Genomic DNA, 24,474 nt, shown 5'->3' with positions numbered 1-24,474 from the left:
ATCTGACGTCCTAACACTCCCACTATGCCCAGTTCTTCAGGGGGACTCTTAATGACTGATTTTGCAAAGATAACCTTTCTCTTGTGGCACTCACGGAGGCACTCAGGAAAAACAGGTAAAAGAAGTCGTGTGCCGAATAAGCAATCTCAGCCACCTGCCTTCGCTTGGGACCCTGAAACCGTGTTTATAAAAGGCGAATTCTGCACCTCATAATGCCTTAGCTACGCATTTTGCTAAAGAATCTCCTGCATCTTTTTAATTCCAGCCTTTGACTGAGATGTTAAAAATGCGTCTTTTATGATTCTTTCTTTATGACTCATGTCTTTATGACTCTTGGTCTTCATTCCAGCATAAGGTATACTGAGAATAAACGGTAGCTTACCAAAGCCTTCCCGTGTGCTATGCTCCAGCCACCGTTAGGTACTTATAAAAGCCGGTAGTTGCACGGATAGCTACGACTGCATCAGATCTCAAGTTGTGAGCCGTACTAAAGGGAAAGGCATACGAATATTCACGAGTATGAACACGCCGCTAGATAACAGATATTATCGAAATTTCTTTCTCGGTACTTTGTTCTCACTAAATGAATAGCTACTCTAGCAATGCAAAAGGCAACACACTCTGTAAAACGGGAAAAGCTACGAAAAAGCAGTTAACGCTAACATTGCGCGAACAAAAGTACGAGAGGTCTTCCTTAAGATTCCCCAGCAGGTTCATAACTCTTTTCTACAATGCGATAATATTTTATGGTGTAAAATTCAAATGAAAGTTTAGAATGCGTCCTTCCAAGCAGCATTCCTGCTTTCGATGTAGTTAAGAGTCGTCGCTCTGAGCTTCTGAAGCCGGAGAACTAGTTCCCGCTTTCCGCCCTACTAGACTATGGATAACTGCTGACCCTTATACAAAAGCCTGTACACTTCTACACCTATACACTTCTTGTCGACTCTATTGCTTTCCTACAAATATTTCCTTTTGTCTATTCATAGACAATAGATTGACAATAGACTGTTCATAGAGAAAAGTCTACTAAACGTTCGGTTTACGGGGTTTTACGTCCCAAGCGACTCAGGCTATGAGAGACGCCGTAGGGAAGGGCTCCGGAAATTTCGACCACCTGGGCTTCTTTAACGTGCACTGACATCGCGCAGTACTCGGGCCTGTAGAATTACGCCTCCATCGAAATTTGAGCGCCGCAGCCGGTATCAAACCCGCGTCTTTCGGGCCAGCAGCCGAGCGCCATAACCACTCAGCCACCGTGGCGGCTATTAAAAGTGTATAGCTATAAATCTCTAGTTTGTCTATAGATTTTCCATAGGATTTGTATCTCCTATGGACTGCTGTACAGACTTTATTGACAGCAGTCTGTGAACAGACGGTCTAAAGAAATTTTTGTAAGGGGACGCAGCCTTGCAAAGTGCTAGAACTGTGGTGGAGCAAGCTTTTCACTGTGAACTGCAATCCGTCAAACTTAAACAAAAAGTAAGATCTCAGCAGGACAAGTGTATACAACACCGCTCTTCACCGGCTGAATGTCTGGAGGGTACAGCTGAACACTTCTGGCTCATTTACAGGAGCACTGAGCCCGCTGTAACATTGAATGAAAACCTCGAAACATGTCAACATATTAAAAAACAAAGGCTTGCACATAATGCAGGGCTTGCGTCGCAAGTGACAGTTCTGCTGTTCTCGCTTGATTCTTTCGCTTCTTCGCATTAGGTCATCACAACCTCCAATATCACATCTGGAGGCCATGCACTGCATGCTAGCTAGCGCCCGTTGCTTCGTGCGTGCGCTAGGGGCTAACGCGAAAGTGCAGCAAAAGGACGATTCGGGGCAGCAGTGGTCGTACAGTGCAGCACTGGCCGAAATTTTTTTTAACCGCAGCTATCAAAAGACAAATTATTTGCTCTCCTTCTGTCATTTGTAGCTACACCGCGCGTGAATTATGTACAAAAGCGCCACTAGACAGAAAGAAACCACTGATGGGGCTGACTAGGTTGAGTTGAGCACACGAGAAAACATACATAGAACGTTCCCGCAGATTTTCTTGGTAAACTACGAAAAATGCAGTGCTGAAGTCTGACGATCTCAGTTTCGGCGGTTTTTAAAATTGTTTTCTACATCCTGCCGCCACTCATGAGGCCAGAGTGACATACAAGGAACGCTGATAGAGATATCGTCTTGCTATGCAGTGCAGTGTAAACTTGGCAAAAAAATGTCGAGAACGTAAACTAAGTCTCACCCCACTTTGGTCTGCAGAAAGTGAAGTACAAAGCTAAGTAGAGAGATTTCGGAAGCGTTTTTAATTACAACGCGAGGTTATAACTGGATCAGCACTCAATTACTTGTATCAAAGAAATGACCTATTTGGGTAACTGTTAGCGCTGTGGGCCCGCGCACTAGCCACCCACTCATGTTGCCTGTTATCTTTTACCACCTCGCATTGTGTTTTATATATGCATCTATCCCCGCAGTAAAGAACTAGCTAACGTCCAATTTGTTTCTTGTGCGCTTCTTATTCTTCGATTTCTTCATTTTTACGCTGGTGCTAGGTTTCTGAGAAGAACCGGGTTCCTTTCACGAGTCGGCAGCACAGTTAAGTACAGTTAAGCCATATAGTTAGGCAGCGTGTCGAACGAAGGTATAGTCGCGGACAGTATAGACCACGCTTCGGTGTTCAAAGTCTTCCGACTCTTTACCTCGTGAAACGTAATGGATGCCTCATGCACAGACAAGTAACATTTGCTTCTGCCCTTCCGCGCAAAAGCAGCAAACATTGAATTCCCGTCATGCAACGCGACACGAGAGACTGATTGCGGCAGCGTGGTCTATATTATTCTATTCGCGGCTCTATCTTCGCAGAACCGAGCAAGCTAATTTTAATTAGGAACACTAACCAACCGTGAACGTGACTAACGTATAGTTAACAAAGTTCTGTTTACCTGGGCACAAAGAGAGCATCCGACCAGCAGGAAAGCGTCCAGCGCACCATCACTTAGCGAAGGACCGCCAACTGGTCTTGTATCAGAAAAGGGCATGCTCTTTCTATCTAGGGTCTGCTTTTCTGCGTTTTTTTTTGCCTTAAAGGTTCGTGACTCGTGAACACCACAGCCGTACACGGACTCTGCTGGAAACGAGTGAAACCCATCTGTCTCTAGTTAAGCGCTCCACGATTTGGCCAAAAAGCAAGAATTTATCTCGCGAAAAACCAGCACCTTGCACGGCTCCTATCAGGAAGATAATATCGCGGTCTCTGGAGAGCGGCTGCCGATTGCGCGTATGCAAACCAGTCGCTACTACACAGCCGCGCGTCCCGATCACGTTAAATGGGTCGACGCACAGGTGTCGAGAAGGTCACTGCTTCTGTACTTTTTGCAAGCGTACGGCCGGGAGGTCTAGACGCAAAGACCTGCACTTGGAACGAACGCGCACACCGCACAACCAGACCTGTTATCACGCTAGTTCTCACGCTGTAGGATGCCGTGAGCCAGACGCCAAGATCCTTTAGAAGATCTTGGACCGTAGACCCGCTTATAGGCTTCGCGCAAAGCAAATAACGACCGAATGCTGCGACTGGGTCAAGGGCAAACTAATCTAACCGGCTGGCCATTGGCATCACGAAGGAAGGTCGGGCGGGAAAGGGGGTAAGGGGTGTGTGTAACACTGCATAATAGCTAGGGCCGTTGGCCGTCGGTTTAGGAGAGGCCCACTTACATATATGTAGGTCGGCGTGTTACCGCCTTCCCCTTCCTCCAACACCTCGTCAGGCGCAGGCATGTCCATGTCCTTTTGGAATGATATTTTTCACGGCTTTAGCAGAAGTCCCGCCAGGGACACTTCCTGGACGTCTCTGGCGCGGTAGTGAAAAACGGACTCAGCGGCTCGGTGATCGGGGCTTCGCAGAGGTCGAGCAGCTAATGTGGGTCGCGTGCAGAGGAGGGCGATGGCCACGTGCGCTGTAGCTCTTGTTTCCAAGGTGAAAGTGGATCGACAGTCGCGATTGCGCTTGTGCCGTCGCTGGCCGGCGTGGCCAGGTGCACCCCTTGCTGGACGAGCGTGCAGTCTGGGTCAATAGCGCCCGAATCAGAACACCTCAGGATAGCAGCGCCAAAAGTGGGTGCGGCTTGCTGGCTAGCTCTGTAGCTGGCTTGTTACCTCTCGCTTGGCTGTCTGTCTGGCTGTCTTCAGAATGGAATTGTTAAGAAAAACTGGCATGTCTTGTTGGTTTTATACGCCTCGTTCGCAGCGTTCGCGCGGCGTGAGGGTTACTTCGGCTTCACGGCAGCCTTCGATCGCGGCCTTCGGTGACGGTGTGGGTAGAGGCACAGCGGATCCTCACAGGGAGGGCTGCGTGCCGGAACGCCCGGAAGCCAAAAGCACATTCTTCATTGCGTGATGTGATCGTTCACCCCGAAGCGCTTTTTCACCTTCGGGTGCTTTGATTGCGGGACACATTATTCGTGCCGCTCGGGTCCTGGTAAGCTGCCGTGTGCAATGAAGCGCCGAGATTCCTCAAGCGCTGAGGTACAAAATCGCGGCCGGAACGTCGGGCTATCTTTGACAGTGAGTGGAAAAAGTTAACAGCAATTGCCTAGCCAAATACCAGCTCTGGTCGGCCGGAAGGACATTTGCAAACCACACGTAAAGACAGATACATAGACACGCACAATGAGAAGACGAAAAGTGCTGTCACATCAGTGCAGGTCGCCCCATTAGGTGAAAACAATGAGAAGGAATTATCACTTTAGTGAAGGCAGGCGAAATACAACGCCTGGACATCGAGAATTAAGGTCTGTGACAATGCCATGATGCCTAAGTAACAATACAAAAGTCAGGAGTCGTCGCGATTAGCTCACCGGCGTATCCGGTGATCAGCTTGTCCACGTATCCCGTGGTCGAACTTCCACAAGCTCCTTTCACAGAATCAATCATGCATGTCCTGTACGTGTTGAACGAGCTGCGTTGCAAGGAAAAAAAAAAGTAAGACAGAAAGCATGACAGACAACGTGAATAGGGTGATGTTTTGTTCTCTCTCAATTCTCTCCCACTAGAGCAAGTTCTCAGTGCCAACGAATGCTACTTTTCGAGTGCACTAGCCATAACATTGCTCTTTTAAGAACTAGCCAAATATGCACCGAAATAAGACTGCGACATTCTAGTACAATAATTTCATAGCCAGACAACGGCGCGAAGTAAAGCACTCTAAAAGTCACTCTCTACAGTATACCTTTAGGATCTGCAAATACTCGGCAAGACTGTTGTAAGAATTCTAAAGGCCTTTTAAGAACAACACAGCAGCCTCGTCGCCCGGATTTCTTTTGCGCACTTAGAAAACTGTCGGAGAACTACTGTCATTAGAAAATGTAAGAAGCTTCGCTAACCGGTGTTAAATGTATGTTCAATCTTTAGATAACAGGGAATCAGATTGTTCTGCATTAAATGCAATACTATGCCGTATGTAACTGAAACATATATCAACTCCAATTATTCATGTGTTTCACATGTATGGAGCAACAAAATATTACGAAAACAGAAATGCAAGCACCTAAGTTTCATCACAGTTGTGCTAGCCACCTAGACTACGTAGCCGAAATAAAATAACCTTGCTGCGCGTCTTGTGGCTATGCGCCAGGAGATGCTTTTGTTGCGAAATGCAAAGCAACGCATCACGTGAAGGTGAGATTGCGCTCATTTGCAAAGCTGTCCTGCCTATAAATCACTCGGACACACATTTGTGCCCTTCACCACCGTCTTTCCTGCCGGTTCTTTTTCCCACTGTCTAATTAATGCATTGCATCGGCATTTCAAAACAGACTATGGCCCAAGCGCCTGTTTCGTCGGACGACAAGCCGTGTAGTCGTTGGTGAACAAAAACATCATTTGACCTCTTATTTCTTCTCATATGTTGACATCTGAAACTAAAGTCTTTTCTAACGCACTTCGTCCTTGCCGATCCGTTAAGCGTGACCCTTAGAGGCCTACAGAGGGAATTGGGGACGTTCTCCTTCTTGGAGATCAAGGAATCTAATGGCAGGACTAGCTTTAACTTTGTATCTCCACGCGGTAGAAAACTGTTATTTGCCATCATGCTTTAAATCCACTGAATACGAAATTACCAGCAAGAAAGTGCCAGGCGGCTCTTCTGGGGTGCCTCGACGCTCTGGTCCAGCACCAGGGTCAAGTTTCGCATGCACTGGTGCAGACGTGCGCCATTGGTGTTGAGACATGGTGCATGCTTGAGGTACTCTACGAGAGGAAGCAAGAACACACAACATAGGTGCTTTTAATAGACCATAAGAAGCACGACACAGCCCCGCCTCAAAAGTACACATGCCATTTTACTGAGTCACGGTCACAGTCGGCCAGCGTCGCAACAGAAGTATTATGAACCTTTGTCACAGTGGCGAAGGTGTAGGTGGTTCATAGAACAGTTTCTGAGCTGAGGGCGCCGTTGGGCCAGTTGGCGTATATTTTATTTCTTTAAGTGGCGCATAAAGACAAAAAAATAATGACAGGTGAAAGGTGTGGGAAGCTTTGGTTTCGTACTTTTCCATGCCCATTTCTTAACATTTAGGATTGCATGCCTTTCGTTTCACCGTCTCCAAACTGCAGACTACATGGTCCTCACAAGACGCCTACAGCACACCCAAGCAGCTATTGCGGTTACATACGACTTGACATGTGTTCTTTTGGCAACGACCGCGCTTACGTGCGACACTGCCTGACAGGCAAAATACGCATTAAATTTGTTCTAAGTTACTTAAGACGTTTTTATTTCTCTGCTGTCACCAATATATAAAAATTCATCTTGGTCTTGTGCCTGGAATAAAAATGCGTTGGACAGGAAGAGGCCTGAAAACTCGATGCTTCTCCATTAAGTTTTTTTTTTTGCAGCTGACCTAAATGAGAAATTGCCTGCCGTACCTTCTGAAGAAAGATATTCTTGATCATTATTCTTTCCTGCCTCTTTTTCTTGAGCGACATTTTTGTTTGAAGTGAATGAAAGTAAACGCATTGAAGCAATTGCAGAACATGTGCTTTAGATTCAGTAGTGATGATTACTTTGCACACAGTGTCTATTCTGTGCGATATCTAGAATATATTTAATGAATAGTCGGTAAGGTAGAGAGTACTAGGCAACCGCCCTTGCGTGACCTATTTGAAAAATAAGGGCGTGGTCGTAGTTTGTGAAGACATTCTCTCTTAATTATTCCCTTGCCTTTATGCCATTGGCCAGCAACGCTTTCCTAATAGAGTTGGGCATATATATTCAATGATAGCCACCCCTTCGTGGGTGCCCTGTCGTCACAAGTGCCTGCAACGAATTCTGGAGGGGGCAAGTAATAAATACCGAAAGCAGCGTACAGAATGCACTCGCTTCGGCTCAGTTTAGTGAAACTAAATTTGCTTCGCTACTTCTGAATTTCACGGTAACACAAGAGCAAAAGAACGACAGATTAAGGCTCCATGCAGTACTCGTTAAAATTACTGCCGAGAATGCCCATAAAGGGTTTAGATAAGCAATTGACAGTTTCTCGGCGAACAAGGCAACAATTCAAAGCCTATGAATGTTGTGAACTTTTCTGTATTGAGTCTTCATGTCACCCTCTTCTGTCAAGGGCAATGTTCACCAGAGGTTGTCCGTTGACTACCCTTCGCACAGTTTAAACCATTTCAATAAAACTTCGGTTGGGGATACTGGGTGCATGCTATTCTTATGATCAACGATGAGTGCGAACACTCGACAATGCACGAAGAGACAAGCACAAGGAGAGACACTACTTCTCTTCTACTCTACTCTTCTTCCTGGATTGTCGAGAGTTTGCACTCATCATTCATCATAAGTGTGGTACTCACCCTGTCCGCTAGGACTGCTGGTGTTGCACTTGGCGTTCACTTCGTTGCGGATGCCGTCGAGCAGGAGCATGACCATACCCCGGGGGAAACGGGCCAGACACTTGGTAGAATACGAGCGGGCGCACTTCTCTGAAGCCTTCTCCTTCCTGCCGAAAAAAAAGGCAAGAAGCAACTGAGTTTGAGTCCAGTCTTACATATCTTTCTGCATGGAAAACGGTGACAGGAGCGTAAAATCGCCGTACATCAATGCCGAAAAATATCGTCTTAGACTTGGTTTGTGGACTCCGAACGAAGGCATGCCAGGCCTGCATGCAGCCATGCAGTGGGCTGAGGGAACAATACATTCCCTAAATTATTAAGGTCCTTCGCCCTCCACCTGTGCGGACACAAGAACCTTTTATGCAAAATCTACGTCGGCCCCATCTAGACGTCCCCTTGAATAAGTTTCCCGCTCAGCTCATATCATCCAGGATAAGGTTCCTGCTCTACAACGCATGACTTATGAGGTACGTATTGTGACTACTTTGCTTTACACCACAGTAATTGGTGTAGCCCTGTCACATCAGATCGCATCATGCCACATAGGACAGGAGGGGCTTCTGGTGTACCAATTGCACACTACCCGCCGGCCTGGTAGACTGTCAATGATCTCAGAACTTGGGGCGTGCTCATAACTGGTATCGCGGACAACTGATCCCTGTAGCTGGCCTTAGACGCGGCAGGAAATCAAAACTCGATTGCAGAAGTCCCAAACAGTACAGTTTACTGCTTTTTTCCTCCTTTCCTTTGAACGCTTCGGCCCTTTTGTTGGCTATCCTGTCACTACTTAATGGCGGCTTCTTAGTCGATCTGGAACAGTTTCTGCTTCTACAAGGCGAAGAAAGAGTGTGCGATTTGTCGAGAGAGGTCGGATTGGCGTGTTACACGGCTCGTTTCGAAACAAATTGTTCCGGATCGTTCTCCCTTGATTAAAAGAGTTAGCTCGAAGCTGCCTAACTGCAAGAGTTCGCTGTCACCACTTTCATACTGAGCACTCACAGTTTGCCTGTATTCTACATTTTTTTGAGACATGGTTGCATAATTCTGCGGTTGATTGCACCTGACATCACCATAAAGAGTAGATATGCCTCTCGCATTGGTTATTTCTGACAACGGTGAAGTAGTCAAAGGTGCAGTAAAAGGGACGATCACAATGTATATGTGCCCCCCCCCCCCCTCCCTAGATGTTCATTAGAAATATATTTCATTAGGTGCCTCATAATTTACTTAACCTCAAAGAGGTATCTGTACATGTACAGGGGAGCTGTACCTTCCAGGCCTTAAGTGTTGGTATTCGTTGGCTAGAAAGCCAAACAAAATGTAGCGTTCTTGAGAAGCGCTTGGTGTGTATACGTGCCTTTCTCATGTTTGTAGTTTCTTCTATGATCTCCACAACCGCTTGCTGTGTTTCATGAAAAAAGTGCTTCTGAGAACAGTAATTTGGCGTCCAGGTTTCGGGCGCAACTTCCGGAGACGGTATCGAATGAGAAATATTCGCTTGGTTTCTTACCTGGGCATATTTGTTGCTCTATATTTAACCTCAATTCGGTCGCTGTTTTCGAAATTAAGGTGTTCTTGTGCTCGCATTTCGAGGCTAGGTTGCGAGCCGGCCAGTGAAGATAGTCATCCAGTCCGCGTTCGAATAATCCTGTCTCGAATCTCAGTTCAAATTCTTTATTTTCATCATTGAAGCTTGGTACATAGAACGAAACCACTTTGTAAACTAAAGCAGCAGCCGTCCGGGCATTAGACACATGCTTTCTTTTCCCTTGACCCTCAAAGACGTCAGCAGCTAAGCCTATGGAATCGCTGGTTCGCCCTTCGGGAAATGTATGCAGAATTCTGTTTGCAGTGGACAGCGACTAAGAATTTTTTGCCACCCGCCTTTTATTGCACCAGGAGTGGGCAAGCCGTAGCAATGGTGCTAGATGAACCTGCAGAGAGGTGGCCAAGCGGGGATTCTCAAAGATCCGCCAGCCTTCCGTTATCTCTAGTGTAGCCCCGATTTTGTTTTCAATATGATAATGTGTGCAAGTAGTTTCAGTACGAGAGCACTATTCCGAGGGGTTAACCTCGAGCAAGATCTAGTGATGTTTATACGCTTGCGATGTTTGTGGGGTTGTGCCAAGTGAAACAAATAAATAAAGTTAAATAAATATCCGGCACTGATTTTGGAACCCGCGGTGCCGCGAACATATAAGCTTCGCTATCCACTGCGCGAGAGCATCAAGCCATCGCCGCAGGAGAACACACCTAGAGTTTAACATACTCTCGCAATGTGCACTGAACATCTTCATCAGGTAATGCTACTATCAAACTAATAATCGCGCTTTGAGCTATGTGGTGGCAGTGACAGAGAGATGTGCGAGGCATGCGTAGGCGTGGTTAGCGTTGTGGCAGAGGTACAGCACAGAGCAATACGCGTTGGTGTTGACAACATTCCTGCAGAAACGCCGCACTGAAGCATAGGCCGCCGGCGCACATTGGGTAAATTGGCATTGACGATGCAAAAGTTGAAGACGAGCATAACTGGCTCCCTGGGTCAGTGGACACCTCAATCGCGTTTAAAGGTACGTAGCGGTGGTGTCCACCTGTAAAACAGTATGCTTTCGCACAATGTTTCCTGTTTAGCAATGGTTTGGTTTGGTTTAGGGGGGTTTTACGCCCCAAAGCGACTCAGGCTAGGAGAGACGCCGTAGTGTAGGGCTCCGGAGATTTCGACTACCTGGGGTTCTTTAACGTGCACTGACATCGCACAGTACACGGGCCTCTGGAATTTCGCCTCCATCGCAATTCGACCGCCGCGGCCGGGATCAAACCCGCGTCATTCGGGCACGCCACCGAGCGCCATAACCACTCAGCCACCGTGGCGGCTTGTTCAGCAATGATATACTGCCAGCCATTTTTTTTTGTCCCTGGTTTTAGAGACATCCTCACTCACTCGCTAACTCGTATGCCTATCGGCGCTGAAATGCAAAAAAAATTGGTTTGCCCAGGAAAGATTTGGAGGCTCTGGCCCAGCCAATTTACGCACGCCGTGGACGGGTGTGGGACACTCACGGGCATGAGGTGAGTAGCTGTTCCTTGTTGGTGGGTATGACAGGCCCACCGGCAAAGATGATGAGGTCGGTGCCGCACTTCTCGAAGCTCTCGGTGGTGCAACCAGGGGGAGGCTTTGTGGTCGGCCCGGCCACGGCGATGCAAGACAGTCCTGGTAAAGAGGGTAAGATCAAAAGACACTGTTTTGAGAGCACATTCACCATGCGGTGCTCTTAAAATCGAGCATGCGTGGCCTCGTTTCTTAAGGATTTTTTCGTCATTTATTTTTTTAACGTGGGCGTGGAAGGAGATGGCACCTCAAAGCGGCGCCGCCTGCTTATTTTCACATAGTAGAAGAAATCACTAGTACTGACGTCATGAGGCGTGACAAAACACAACACAAAACACACTACTCCGTACATATTGCACAACATCGGAAACATAGCCCCTGCGACAGAAATGTTAATGTAAATGAGGAATGAGAAATAACACTGAGTAATAATAATAATAATAATAATAATAATATTACTTTACTTTTATTGCTATGAAAAAATATACAGTATATATATTCAGGCCTGCCAAAGCCACTGAAGAGATGGGCAAGCATAACCCCGATTTATTTTTTCACCTTCAACTTTTTGGTCGCGAAGCCATTGGCATGAGCTGCTTGCTAGCCACAGCACGTAACGTCACAAGTGCTCGCTACTAATCGGAGAAAGCAAAATTATTCAAAAAAAATATTACAGCCTAAGGAGTAGGGGCACGTTTTCTTGCTATGTGCGTTTTACACGAATCAGTGGAACAGTCAAGAAAATCGATCCGCATTTGAGTTTCATGAGCATGATGTTGAAATGAAGCTGTTGTTAGCTTGCTCTGGCTTCCAATTAAGCTTCCTTTGGATTTCGAAGCCAGAAAACTCCGGCAAGCACCCGTCACAACTTGGTCAAGACGCCTGTTTGTCGGTATACACTTTGAATAAAAATCCTTCAAGCCACTTTTCTGCCTTTGATCCATGTGGTGGACCCTCTATGGGACCCTGAATCACTGAATCACTACTGAGTGAGGAGGACCCTCGCCCTCACTTTTAGTGATTTTTCGTTTCTATGTGTTCCCGCAAGATGTCCACTGCCATTTGGTTGTTGACTTTGACAAATGTGTGGTGGGCGTGACAATGCATCTTTAGTCAAGCATGCCTTCTGTATGGGGTTTGCATTCGATTCCTACCACGGCGCTGCATTTATACTGATGCTTAACACATAAACGACCACATTCTGTGATTTTGATGCAGCTTGGAAAACCCAAGGGTCAAAATTTTGCATGGCGTCTATAGTACTCGATAGCACGATAGCGTCTAGAGCACGATAGCAGTCACCCTCGGTTCAGATGCCTTAGCAAACACCATCAGCATAGAACGAATGAATTAACGATCACCGAAACAACCATTTAAAACACGCAGCCCTGAATGCTGTGGTGATTTCCCAATAGTCTATAAGGCATCATGAAACGAAGTTGCTTTCTTTGCACCGCCTCTGGTTCGAATACCACTCGAGATTGTAGCATAGCAAATCTATTCTACTGGAAGCGAGTCGAATGGAAAGTTTCAGATAAGTTCTGCTTTATATTCACCTTTATCACCGACTTCAAGTTCACCGTGCTTTCCGTAGGAATGTCGGTTTAGTTTGCTCAGAATGAGAGCTAAGAGCATCCATGCTTAATAAGCCAATACCTGTTACAGCCGTTGCCATCAAATTGCAACTGCATCAGCATTGGCGACATGGGAAGCCGGAAAGAGCGGAAAACCGATGTTTTCATTCCTCCGGATCACACTTACGCACATTCCGCGCACGTGACAACGAAGGGAGCTGACGCTAATGTTTGTATTTCTGTATTGTGGGGGCTCCCTTGATTGTATGTTCCTGTTTTCCGCGTGCGTAGTACAGCTACTGTACAAGCTTTTTCGTACTTATGTTTTTGCGCGTACATAGGCGTGCTTGTGAGCAGCTTGCGTCAGAGCCTGTGCGCAATTAGTGCATTATCCTTTAGAGGACATCATTACCCTTTTTCCGTGGGGTACTTTTTCTCCGTTTAGTAAGAAGGGACTGTGAAAAGACGAAGCGTTCTAAAAAATTTGGCCTCGCCTTTCGCGTCTGATTGCATGCGGCTAAGGAACTACTGCCGATGCATGCGGTTGCCCCTTCCTCAGCCCCCAAATTCCCGCCTTCAAAAGCTAGTGTATTGAAGACAAGAAAAAGAGCTAAAGAAATTATCGATTAAAGTGAAAGAAGTGCAGAGCAGGTTGGTGTCGATGCTCGCAGAGCACATGTTGACCTGAGAGAAGTTGGTTTTAACAAAATGAAGAAAAGGCAGTTGAAGCAGGGCTGATCAATTTTCGCGCATAGTGAGACCTTCGACACGCTCGCTATGAACGCAGCTGGCTCCTCGATGCAGTATGAGCCTGACGGTGCTCAAGAGAAGACATGAGATGTTACTCAAAAGATCTAGGTTATCTGCAGCCTCCGTGTCGCCTTGGGGCTGTGTGTCGCTGTGCATGCCGTGTTTTTACGTCGCAAGCCACACTACAATTATCCCCCGTGTGCTGAAGGTTACAGTCGGGGAGATTGTATGGTTCACAGTTTTCAAGGTGGGTCGTCAGTACTTCTAACTTTCCCTTTGTAAAAAGGGCAACTGTAATCATATCAGAGATGCCGAAAGCGTAATTTCAATCCAGACTAACTGCAGAATGCGCGAAACTAAAATTCTCTGTATCTTTGCTCAAAAATTAGATATTTTTTGTCACGGTAATCAGCACCGTACCATACCCATTCGACGGCCCTTGGGCTATTGGTGCTTGAGTAGCCGTTCCCCTTTCAGTGTCTGATTGTCATCAAGGCGTCGGCACAGATATCTAGGATGGCCTAAATTCTTATCACCAATCTGAGGAACGTATACTGATTCGATTCACTTTCTGTTTCTTCGCGGAATGCGAGTGGGAAACGAAGACCTCCTGTGCATTTCACGCCTTGTATGTAATTACTCGCTTCGGGAATGCCGATATTTATCGCGGTTCACCTATCAAGGCCCCTGGCCTACGTGCACCCTTCCTCGACTTCCACGGCCCTGAAAGATGTCATAAGTTACGTAACACGAACGCTGCCAATGTTGGGGCTTTCAGTTCCTTGGTGAAAGGAAGGTCAACGCTTTCTTCAAATAGGTCCTCGCGGGGGCCTTTACAAGGCACGCACAGAAAAGCGAGATAAATGTAGCCGACAGGCGCGTCGAGCCATCGACGAAACATCACTTGAGTTAATGTCGGACCTACCGTCAAGGACGGACGAGGTCGTAAATGACATAATTATGCTGCGGCGTGCACATCTGCGGGCTTTCTTCGTGCTCACGTGACACAGGGCTCTCGCTTTTCCCCTTCTACTTCCGTTTTTTTGTTGTCTATATTCAGGAGGTTTGAGGGCTAATCTCCAACATGAGTCGCCTGCGGGGTAGCAACAAAGTGTGCTAAACGGCCACCGCACCAGCTCGGTTCGTCGAACACCGTCACGGTCATACATAAAGAGGTGTTGCATGGTGTTTCCGGGGCCTCCCGCGAAGCTGTTCAGTATTTGGCTTATTTTTGCGACCAAATTTTGCGTCGATTAGTGCTTATCTTGTATGCTTGACTCTCCATCTCTTTTTTCCTCTTGCAAAGCGTTCGCGTTTGGTCTTGTTTGGCCATCCATACATGCCTTCTTAATTCTCTGCTGCCACCCAGTGGTTTGCTTCTTTAAATGAGCCATGGATAATTGCAGGCGATCACGAGAGTATCGGGAATGAGCCGTGATTATAAATAGTGAATATTAGGCTTAGCTGCGGCGTTAGTAGGGATGAATGCTTTAGCTTCAGGCGGCTGTTAGTCACTGAAAACCTGCCAGCATTTAGGTCTGCTTCTGGTCTTCATTTGAAAGTGAAAATTGTTTTTTTTTTAGGGAAAGGAAATGGCGCACTCTGTCTCTCCAATTAGCCCTGTGCTTTGCCAGCTGCGGCCACCGTGCCTCCGCAAGCTTCTTAATCTCATCCGCCCACCTAGCTTTCTGCCGCGCCCTGCTATGCTTTCCTTCTCTTGGAGTCCACTCAGTTGCCCTTAAGGACCAGCATTGCACGCCCTGCCCAAGCCCACTTCTTCCTTGTGATTTCGACTAGGATGTCATTAACTAGCGTTTGTAATCTCACCCACTCCGCCCGCTTCCGCTCTCTTAACATTATACATGTTAATTTTTCTTTCCGTGGCTCGATTCACTGTCCTTAAATTAAGCTAAACCCTTTTCGTTAGCCTCTACGTTTCTGCCCCATAAGTGAGTACCGGTAAGATAGAGCTGCTGTATACTTTTATCTTGAGGGATATTGGTAAACTGTCATTCATGATCTGAGAGAGCATGTCATATGCGCTCCACCTCGTTCTCATTCTTCTAGTCATTTCCGTCTATAAAGACGTGCAATGCCCTTTTTTAACTTCGGCACTTATCAGCGAAGTATATTTGCCACATATATTAAGCGGCGATACATCATGTGTATTTTCTGCATTTTTTGAAACTGATAAATTCGGCGTGCCTTGAATTTATCGTATATCTTGACCTGCATATCGATGTGCTCTTTACCTGTTGCAATTTTAAATGCGTACTTTATGATACATGCGACTTGTGTCCTGCCTTGCATGTTACTAGACTGTTGTCTATGCTTCTGTAGTTTTTTTTATTGAATTTGTTTGTTTTGCTGTGCGCAAAATTTTCGTGCGCGGAAAATTATTTTCTACAGGACTGGACTAGGCTTGTATTGCTTACTGAAGCTCAGCATATGCTTCACATTGATACGAATGAGAGCTGCAAAGGAGAACTTTTCATGTATTTACGGACGGAGATTTGTGATGTGGGAATAATTACTCATTAGCATCCACACAAGCGCGGCCATACGGCTACGAGCTAAAGCTATACAGCTTTCTTAGAAACTGCGCAAATAAAGAAACGAGTATGCGATGGCAGCAGCCTTTGTAGCCGTATAGCTGCGCTTGGGTTGATGCCAATGAGTAATTATTCCTTTATTACAAATTCTACTCCACCTTTGAAGATTCCCCTTAACATAGCTTTGTTCGATAGTGTAAGACGCCGGCTAAACGGTCGAGTTCCTTGACAACATTGATAACTCAGCCGCTGCAGAAGCTGCACGAGGTGCGAGTAAAAGAGCGTGTTTATTAAGGGACCACCTGCGCACCTCATTGGTTGATAGGCGCTCGGCATTCTCATTTGCAAGGGACTTGGCGGCGCTTGACAAGAGCGTAATACTCAGCGTCAACAGATTTTCCTTCCTGGATTTTTGCCCAACTCACAAGAGATTGAAGCAATGCCTCGTATAAGCAGGAGATAATTTACTCAGAATCATCGGAGCCACGTCTGCTGTAATCTCAACAAACGTGGCTGTTTTGCTATCACCGCAAAAATTTGTTCAAAAGGATCGCCCTAACGTGCACAAATTTTGGGTCGATAGCAAACATCAGCAGTAAGTTACCTTTCATCACGTGATAATTCGATAATAAAAAAGATGTATGACGTTGAGTTTAAGAATTATTAATGAAAGCCCGCTGCTTATCTGCAGCCGCAAATGTTCTACGGAAACGGTGTGAAGTACACGAGTAACAGGGCGCCAGAGAGCGGGAGGACGCAGCGCGCCTGTGGCGCCATCTCTGAGCGAAGATGAAAACTGTCTGCGACAGCTGAGTGTTGCCTTGGCCTCTTCTTTCTGTTCAAAGCGCATGCTCCTCATTGAGTCGACTGCTTGGTTTTGGTTTGTTTTACCAGGTTTAGCAAAGCAACTCAGGCTATCGGGTCAGCAGCCGAGCACCATAACCGCTGAGATATCGTAGCGGCTACTGAGTGAATTGCATTAGCTCTCAAATATGATGCGGCGTGTTTACTATGATTGGAATGAGAACCCAGAGAAACAAACACTGCCTAGTTACAACACGTGTGGTTTATTACATACCACCAGAACACCAAAAGCTGCTCAGAAAGTCATGCACCACAGGCTGTGCATATCAAATATAAAAAGCTCGTGTTTTCCTAAAGTCAAATTGCAGTCTAGAGAGAAAACAAATCAATACATTTCTCCCTTGGAAAAACTGCGATAATGTATAGGGCCCCGTCACACACCGAAAACTTTAGCGCGAAGGATATTTCAAATAAAACGTCAGCCAGATCGCGCTTACAGCAGAATAAATTCTCTCTCCCATACATTATACCCAGCTTACGTTTGCGCTCTGGTCAACGCTTGTGCCAAAAGCGTAATTTTTACACTTTGTTTTGTGGAAGCAGTGCAGTGCCCTTGACCGCACACAATGAATGTTCTAATTGCTTTTATTCTCCATTCACACCATAATCATTTTAAGCGACGTTTTGATAAGCAGTGCCTAAATAACAATTTAGAATCAATGTTTATGGAAGAAACCTGGGTGAAATCTATAGCTTCACATGGGAAAGGGCCTAATCCAAGACATGCTTGTTGACATTGAACAAATTTTTGGAGAATTTATCAGTACATGGTGCTCTAGAGTTGCTGTAACTTACATGCAATGCATGCCATATTAGTCCAGTGTTTGACGGAAATTATGAGCACTCGCCACAAAAGGAAAGAAGGAAAAACCAATTGACGTTTCGGGGCTCGTGCTGGTCCTTTGTTCACAAAGGCAGCGGATTGCACGCGCTCTCTATTGCACGCGCTCTCCGGATACTTGCACCAAGTACTTCGCCGACTGGTTGGTAGAGCAACGACATATGTAAAGGGCTCCTCCCACTTCGTTAAGAAGATTAAGGACGTCACAGTAGACGACTCGGATGTCCTACTCTCTTTCGACGTGATGTCAATGTTTACGTCAGTCCTTGTAGACTTCGCAGTTTCATACTAAAACCCCTTTTGGAAAACGACGCCTATCTCCTTGCACATACGCCTTTTGAGGTTACTGACCTTTGTCGTCTGCTCGAATTCTGCTTGCGCAACACGTATTTTGTCTTTAGGAAGCAGCACTACAAACAACTGTTTGGTTCATCCACGGGTGCTTCCGTCTCGGTCGTGTGCGCAAACATTGCTCTGGAACGCATTGAAGCAGAGGCACTTGGTTCATTTCATCCAGCCCCTAAACTGTTTCTCCGGTACGTCGATGACTGTTTCTGTGTGATTCGCCGACAAGGTGCAAGCCGTTTCCTTGAGCACCTGAACTCCTTTCAGCCGACAATACAATTCACGAAAGAAGAAGAACAGAATGACGTCATTCCCTTCCTGGTCGTACTTGTGCAAAGAACAAGCAATGGGTTCGCAACGTGCGTTTCCCTCAAGCCCACTCACACTGGTCGGTACCCGAGTTTTCATTCGGCACACCCTGTCGCGCATAAACGCTCCGTTGCGTCCGCACTTTTCGGCCGCGCTTTCCGCCTTTGTTCAAGGCCGAGGACACTCAGATTCGAACTAAAAATCGCGAGGAAGGGTCGTGCCAACAACGGGTAGCCTCAAAATATGATAATGACCGCAGAACGCCGCTGTTCACGTCGAAACGCGGAAACAACGGCCACCAAGAAAAGCAAGCGAGCAAGCATCCCCTACGCTCCAGGAGTGAGCGAGGCCTTAACCAGGGTCTTCAAGGACTACAATGTCCATATCGCCCACGTGCCACCAAGTAAACTGAAGCAAAAACTTGTCAGAGCTGAAGACCGGGTTGAACGAAGCAGATTTCCCTGAGTGGTGTACGAAATACCCTGCAAGGACTGCAAAGCTGCATACATCGACGAATCAAGCAATTTTATTAGGCGCTTAAAACATCATAAAAATGACGTCGCCAAAGGCCGCACGAAAGAAAATGCCTTGGCAGAACTCTATCAAGCTGTTCATCAAATGCCATCGATTGGGACAACGCCTCAGTCATCGCCACGGAGAAGTATTTATCGTCCCGCCTACCTCTAGAATCACTTCACATCCGAACGACACCGCATGTTTTGAACCGAACGAGGTGTAATCTTCCTGAGATTTACGCATGCTCATCACGCCACATGCACCGTACATAAGTCGCCACCTTCATCCATCCGCTGCCATTGTGAACAAGGGACCCGTACGGGCTCCGAAACGTCAATTTTTTCTCATTTTTTTTTCCTTTTTTGACGAGTACTCCTCTTTTCTGCAATTATGTATGCCATATTACAGCTTGGACAGCACTGCAGTGAGAAATTTTCGTGTTCGTGTGGGTTGTTTAGGCGGATTTGTTTCATTAAAAAAATACTCCTCAAATACGTCGAAATATAACGCTGTCTACACTGACAAGTTTGTCAAGGCGCCGCTCAACGAGCGGTATGCGATACATTCTCCCTGTCAATTTAATGCCATGTAGCCGACGGATATATCGTTCGTGGGATGCTTTATGCAGCAACCCAACCTCAACGTTCTTTTTCACTTCCATGAGTTAGAGAGTCCACCTATGGTGCAGATCGACCAATTCCGGTGAATTACGGAAGCGTTATTGAGTTGGCTGTTGCCTGAGCTGTAAAAGTCAGGTACGATATGTGCTCATGCTAGTCATTAATGCATCCGCTTCCTTTGCTGTCATCAAAAAGTTAATTGTTCTTGAATAACCTTGAAATTGGGCTCCTAACATCCTTTATTTCAGCACGCAGCCTTAGGTGGTGGTAACGGCCTACTGTATTATCGGGTGCACGACCTGCTTGGAATACATGTTTCAGCATGGAAAAGAAAAAGAAGCACTGGCATTGAGTTGTTCATGATACATTCCTGCACTCTGCTCTTCATTAATTATCGACGAACTCAAAGAATAATGATAAATATTATAAAAACACGCAAACAAAAACGACGAGATTTTCCCAGACTCTTTAGGAAGAAAGCGCCAAAAATGGCTATTTTTTGTTCAATTAAGGGAATGTTTGTTTGCCGTTTGGAATAACACTTTACAATACTCTCGCGGGCAAAGGTGCGGCAATCCCAGTTGACCGCGAAATCGTCTTACTCTTTGAAACTAGAACATCGATGTTCTAAAACCCGAGTGGAACTCCACGACAGAAGAGAAAATCTTCGGCGCTGCGGCTTGGATGGCAGAAATGAATATGTACTGAAACGTGACTTCTTTCACGATCGCGTGAATAACACAGCGTCGTTGCTCGCCGTGATGAATCCATCTCACGCGCGCTGTTCACGGTAGTATAACGTCACATGGAGTATCGGACTTTAGACAGTCGAAATTGAAACCATCTTGTAGAAAAACGCTGATAATAAAGAACCTGTAACATGCTTAAAAATCTCCTTTGTGCTCCACGATTTGGTAAAGCACTACTGCTCTTTTAGCTACTAATATCAATCAGTGCACTTTTGTGCCTTTGGCATCGGCGTCCACGGGTAAAAAAAGCACCTAGCACCTAAAATGCCACCGTTTATCATCCAGAACCTCTGGAACCTTCCAGAACCTCCCGGATACGAGGCAGATGCTTTAGGGCTATAGGCCAGAGTTGTGGGTGCCTAGCAGTTCGCATGCACTCTGAATATTCTAAACTTCTTCGTGATCAGAAGCCAGCTAAATCTGGATCACCCGCGTTTACACTCGTGACTATCCTGTGATTCTTCAACCAAGGCGAACAAGCCTGAATGTTCAGTGCTGCCACTCAGTTAGCAAGTATATGAAGTTGTGCGCTGACGCTTTATTAAAAGTCGCTTGGGAGCACACATGTAGCCCTGTGTATACGTGCTCCTTTGTAAGCCTGGATTACCCATTGCGCTACAAAATATTTCGTGAGTGTGAGCCAAACTGCCAAGATGAATAATTTTGTGAGATTCAATGTTACTATAATGCACTAACAATCTAGGACTAAGCGACGCACCTGCCATATGTCAAAGGAGGTTAAGCAGAACGAACGATGAAATACAGTTCAGGCGCTGCACCTACCAGCAGCGTTCTTAAAAGAAAAAGGCAGCAAGCAAAAAACGGGAGCAAGGACCGCACCCAGCACTTCAGGGTAATAACCTCCTTCGAACGCGCGCGCTTCGATTTGTACCTGCGCGGACCGAAGCGTCCTGAAAGCGCAGGCCTTTGCAATAAGAACGCCACGAAGTGGTATAGGTGTAACGAAGCGTATACCCTCCGACCAGTCGTAATTGCGGGGGGATCGGTGCCTGCGCTTTCTTCCGCATTCGACTTCCTGTTGCGCGCCGACCCGGGAAAGAAGAGGTGGAAGTTGGTGACAGAAATCGAGGACAACGTGAGAAGGCTTAAGAACACGAATGAAATTCAGGCAAACCACGCTGGTGCGACTGCGTCGTTGCGTTCATTTCCTTCGCAACTGTCTGCTGACGAGCGGTTTAACCCACTTCATGTAGAAATTGTGTCAAAAAGTTGTAAACTTATGGTGTGTAGTTTGCATACAAAGAGAAAGAGTTAATGGTGACAAAAAATGGAGGACTACAAAACACCAGATTAAAAAAAAACTTTCAAACGTTCCCGACGGTATTCATGATATCGTACAGCAATTTAGAAATTAGTAGTTTCGGTTGTTTCTTGCGCGTTGTACAGCCTTCCCGATTTTTAATAATAAAGCGCGAGCGCCGACCAAACCGCTGGCAAGTGCATTATGATGGCGATAAGCGTGCAACACGGCCAGAGTTCTGCACGCGCACGAAGGGAGAAGTCGTCTGCTACGCTGTTCCGATCACGAGGACACACGCCCTGCCACAATATCTGTTCGCAAAAAACCGGCGGGCAGTAGAGCACATGTGCACGACTAAATTCTGACGCTGAGACGTTTGAATGCTGCGATGCTTTTTTTATGCCATTTAGACACTGAAAGACTGATTGAAGAGACGGTTGGTGGCCATTTTATCGTATTCCTGTCTCGTAGAGGGTTGCTCAAATCAGAAGGTCTGCATTCCAGGCAGTGGCTTCCAAGTGCTGCTGTATTTCCTTCCTTTTATTTTTTCGTGCCTTAACTCTGCTTCGCCAGCGCGGCCTCCCGTAATACAAAAAAAAAAAACAGAAAAAGCCCGTCTCAGCGTCACATCTTAGTTATTCACACGTACTCTACTGCCCGCCAGTTTTTTGTGAACAATTACTGTGGCAGGGCGTGTGTCTTCGTGATCGGAACAGCGGAGCAGACGACGCTTTCCCTTCATGCGCTTGCGTGAACTCTCGCCGTGTTGCACGCTTAACACAGTTATAAGGCACTGACCAACCGTTTGGTCGCACTCCCGCTATATTATTAAAAATCAGGACGGCTGTGCATGCTTCGTGCAAACTACGGAACCTAGACCGGCTAATGTGTGAATAAAAAACATCTAGTTCTACGTCATAAAAAAAAACATCGTAACCTTTCTGTAGGAATATCAGCAATATGCTGTGATGAAATATAACATGCTATCTGTGTCTGCCCTTGGCATGCTGACGAACCACACCAGCTGCCAGCTGCATATATTGCACGCGCTCTTGAACGGCGGGTCCTTGTAGAACATGTTTGCCTTGGACCTCAGACAGACCCTGGTAACGTAGCTAGGTGATAGGAGTCTTCGTCGATCTTATTCCTCAACGACTGTCCGGGTAACGGAACTCTGATGAAAGTCATTATCTGAGTGTGTATAACCCATCTTATATTTGTATCCACCGTCATGATTGAATTACGTTCTACTGCCTCTTTCATTTTCTCTTTCATTTTCACTGCCCTGCAATATCTGCACTTAAAGCTTTGCCAAATTCTTATCTCGTTGGCAATGCTTGTCCAATGGCCCAAATTAACCCTTTCGAGATAGAAACAGTGGAAGTGCTACGAACCTCTGCAGCAACGTTTGTCATTCATGAAGGTCAGAAGTAAAAACTAGAAATGAATACCTCCCTCTTAAAAGCTGTGAAGTGTTTACATCTGACCGATGGGAACTTTTTCGCCGCTCAAAGATTAATGAAGTCATCCAGTTGGCTCTTTCACACGCAATAAAGTTCGTGTGCATCAGCAGCAATCTGAAACCACTTGGCATTCTTGCAGTCGCCAAGCAAATAATCCGCAGGCGTTTGTCTATAATTGATCCGCGCTCCGGTTACCACGAGAACGACGTCCCTTCGTAAATACTTGTTGCAATCTTGATTATAATTATAATTACGCACAAGATTCCGAAAAAAATTAAAATGCGTCCTCTTTTCGCGCGCCCACAGCCTGTGAATAGTGAAGTCGTTGAATAATGTTGGCCCCGAGAAGAATGCATTCTTGAGCTTGGAATTATGCTCGTGGCGTAATGTGTCTAGTCCTTGTAAAAACTTTCGATGGATCCTATGACACGTGTCCCCTAGCTGATACGTGGAAAACGTGTTTCGCTGTGGGCAGTATTTAATCGCCCATCACTGACCATCAGTTACAAAAAAAAACAGAAAACAAAGGGAACGAGGGTTGAGGGGGAGGCTCAGCCCAATAGCTAACGTTTTGATAAGAGGAATGTTTTCGCATATTCCTTTCGTCTCGCTACCGTGGACACCAATTTTTCTCTCGTTTCTTTCTGTCTTCCTTAGTATTTCTGGTTGAACTGTTCTCTCCCGACTGTTCCAGCGGTCCGTGCTTGCAGCACATTAAGTTCTGACTCTGTGCTCAGCAGCATATATGCCTGTTTGAGGTATCACGGAACACAGCAAGGAGGTCTTACTGGAATGCCCTGCTTGTATTACATATTGTAGCACATATTACAAGAACGAGCGCAGTGCCAATCATTGTTAGTCATTTTTTCTCTTTATTATCTTCATTACATCGTAAGACGTAAGAGCGGCAACATGCTTGAAATCAAGCCTAGGTTAATGAAAAGGCATGCTGTAGCCGGCTGGATACCACTTTTTTTACAGCCTCTCTTCTACTCGCTGGCTATGTCCGGCTCAGAAGAGCAGAAGTGCAACAACATATTTAAACCACCACACCAAGTAACACGTGGCAGCATCGGCAGTATAAACCTTCGTTAGTCCTCAACTGCGTGCCTTCATGTCCCACCACTGCCAGAGAAGTCTAGGAACTTGCTCTAATCCGGCGTATTTGATCGCAACTGAGAACGCGCACACTTAGAAAGCAATCAAATATTTCCAGGAACATGACCGTTCATTTCGCCCTTCGCCTCACACGATGGAAAAAACGCTGTCGCCCAAGGTTAGGCCTAAAACCGTTGCCCACAATCGCAGCCGTTTAGGCGAAAACGCAATACGTCTATCCGTCATGCTCCAGGTTGTCAGACCCGTTGCCAATAACTCACCGACGACAAGTAGAATTCTCAGGGCGATCATCTTCGCTGCTGTTCTCCTGGTAGCTCCTCGAAGAAGACCGATAACGGCGTAGGAATAGGCGTTATACCTGCTCGCGACGTTAGACTATACGCTTTAGTATCCAATACCGTCACCTCCAAGAGCCGATCGAGAACACTCCAGAAGCAAGACTGAATAAGGCCCCCGAAAAAAAGGACAGCTGACCGACGAGCGCAGCTTTTTATAACCTACACGGA

The 24,474-nt window shown here is 46.3% G+C and overlaps 1 protein-coding gene across 1 annotated transcript in view; it reads right to left on the bottom strand.

The window, feature by feature from the left end:
* The window catches only part of LOC144135390 (uncharacterized), a 30,444-nt gene extending 5,970 nt beyond the window's left edge, over window positions 1–24,474 (bottom strand). Inside the window, exons 1-5 of the mRNA XM_077668056.1 lie at window positions 24,229–24,474; window positions 10,957–11,107; window positions 7,858–8,003; window positions 6,117–6,246; window positions 4,857–4,957 (exon numbers count right to left, since the gene is read on the bottom strand). Of these exons, the coding sequence (XP_077524182.1) occupies window positions 4,857–4,957; window positions 6,117–6,246; window positions 7,858–8,003; window positions 10,957–11,107; window positions 24,229–24,259 (559 nt within the window). The 5' untranslated portion in view covers window positions 24,260–24,474. The remainder of the gene's footprint in view (window positions 1–4,856; window positions 4,958–6,116; window positions 6,247–7,857; window positions 8,004–10,956; window positions 11,108–24,228) is intronic.

Source organism: Amblyomma americanum, chromosome 5 (assembly GCF_052857255.1).
Source record: "Amblyomma americanum isolate KBUSLIRL-KWMA chromosome 5, ASM5285725v1, whole genome shotgun sequence".
Lineage (NCBI taxonomy): Eukaryota > Metazoa > Arthropoda > Arachnida > Ixodida > Ixodidae > Amblyomma > Amblyomma americanum.
Note: the sequence above shows the minus strand (reverse complement) of the source record. Positions and strands in the feature narration are given on the sequence as shown.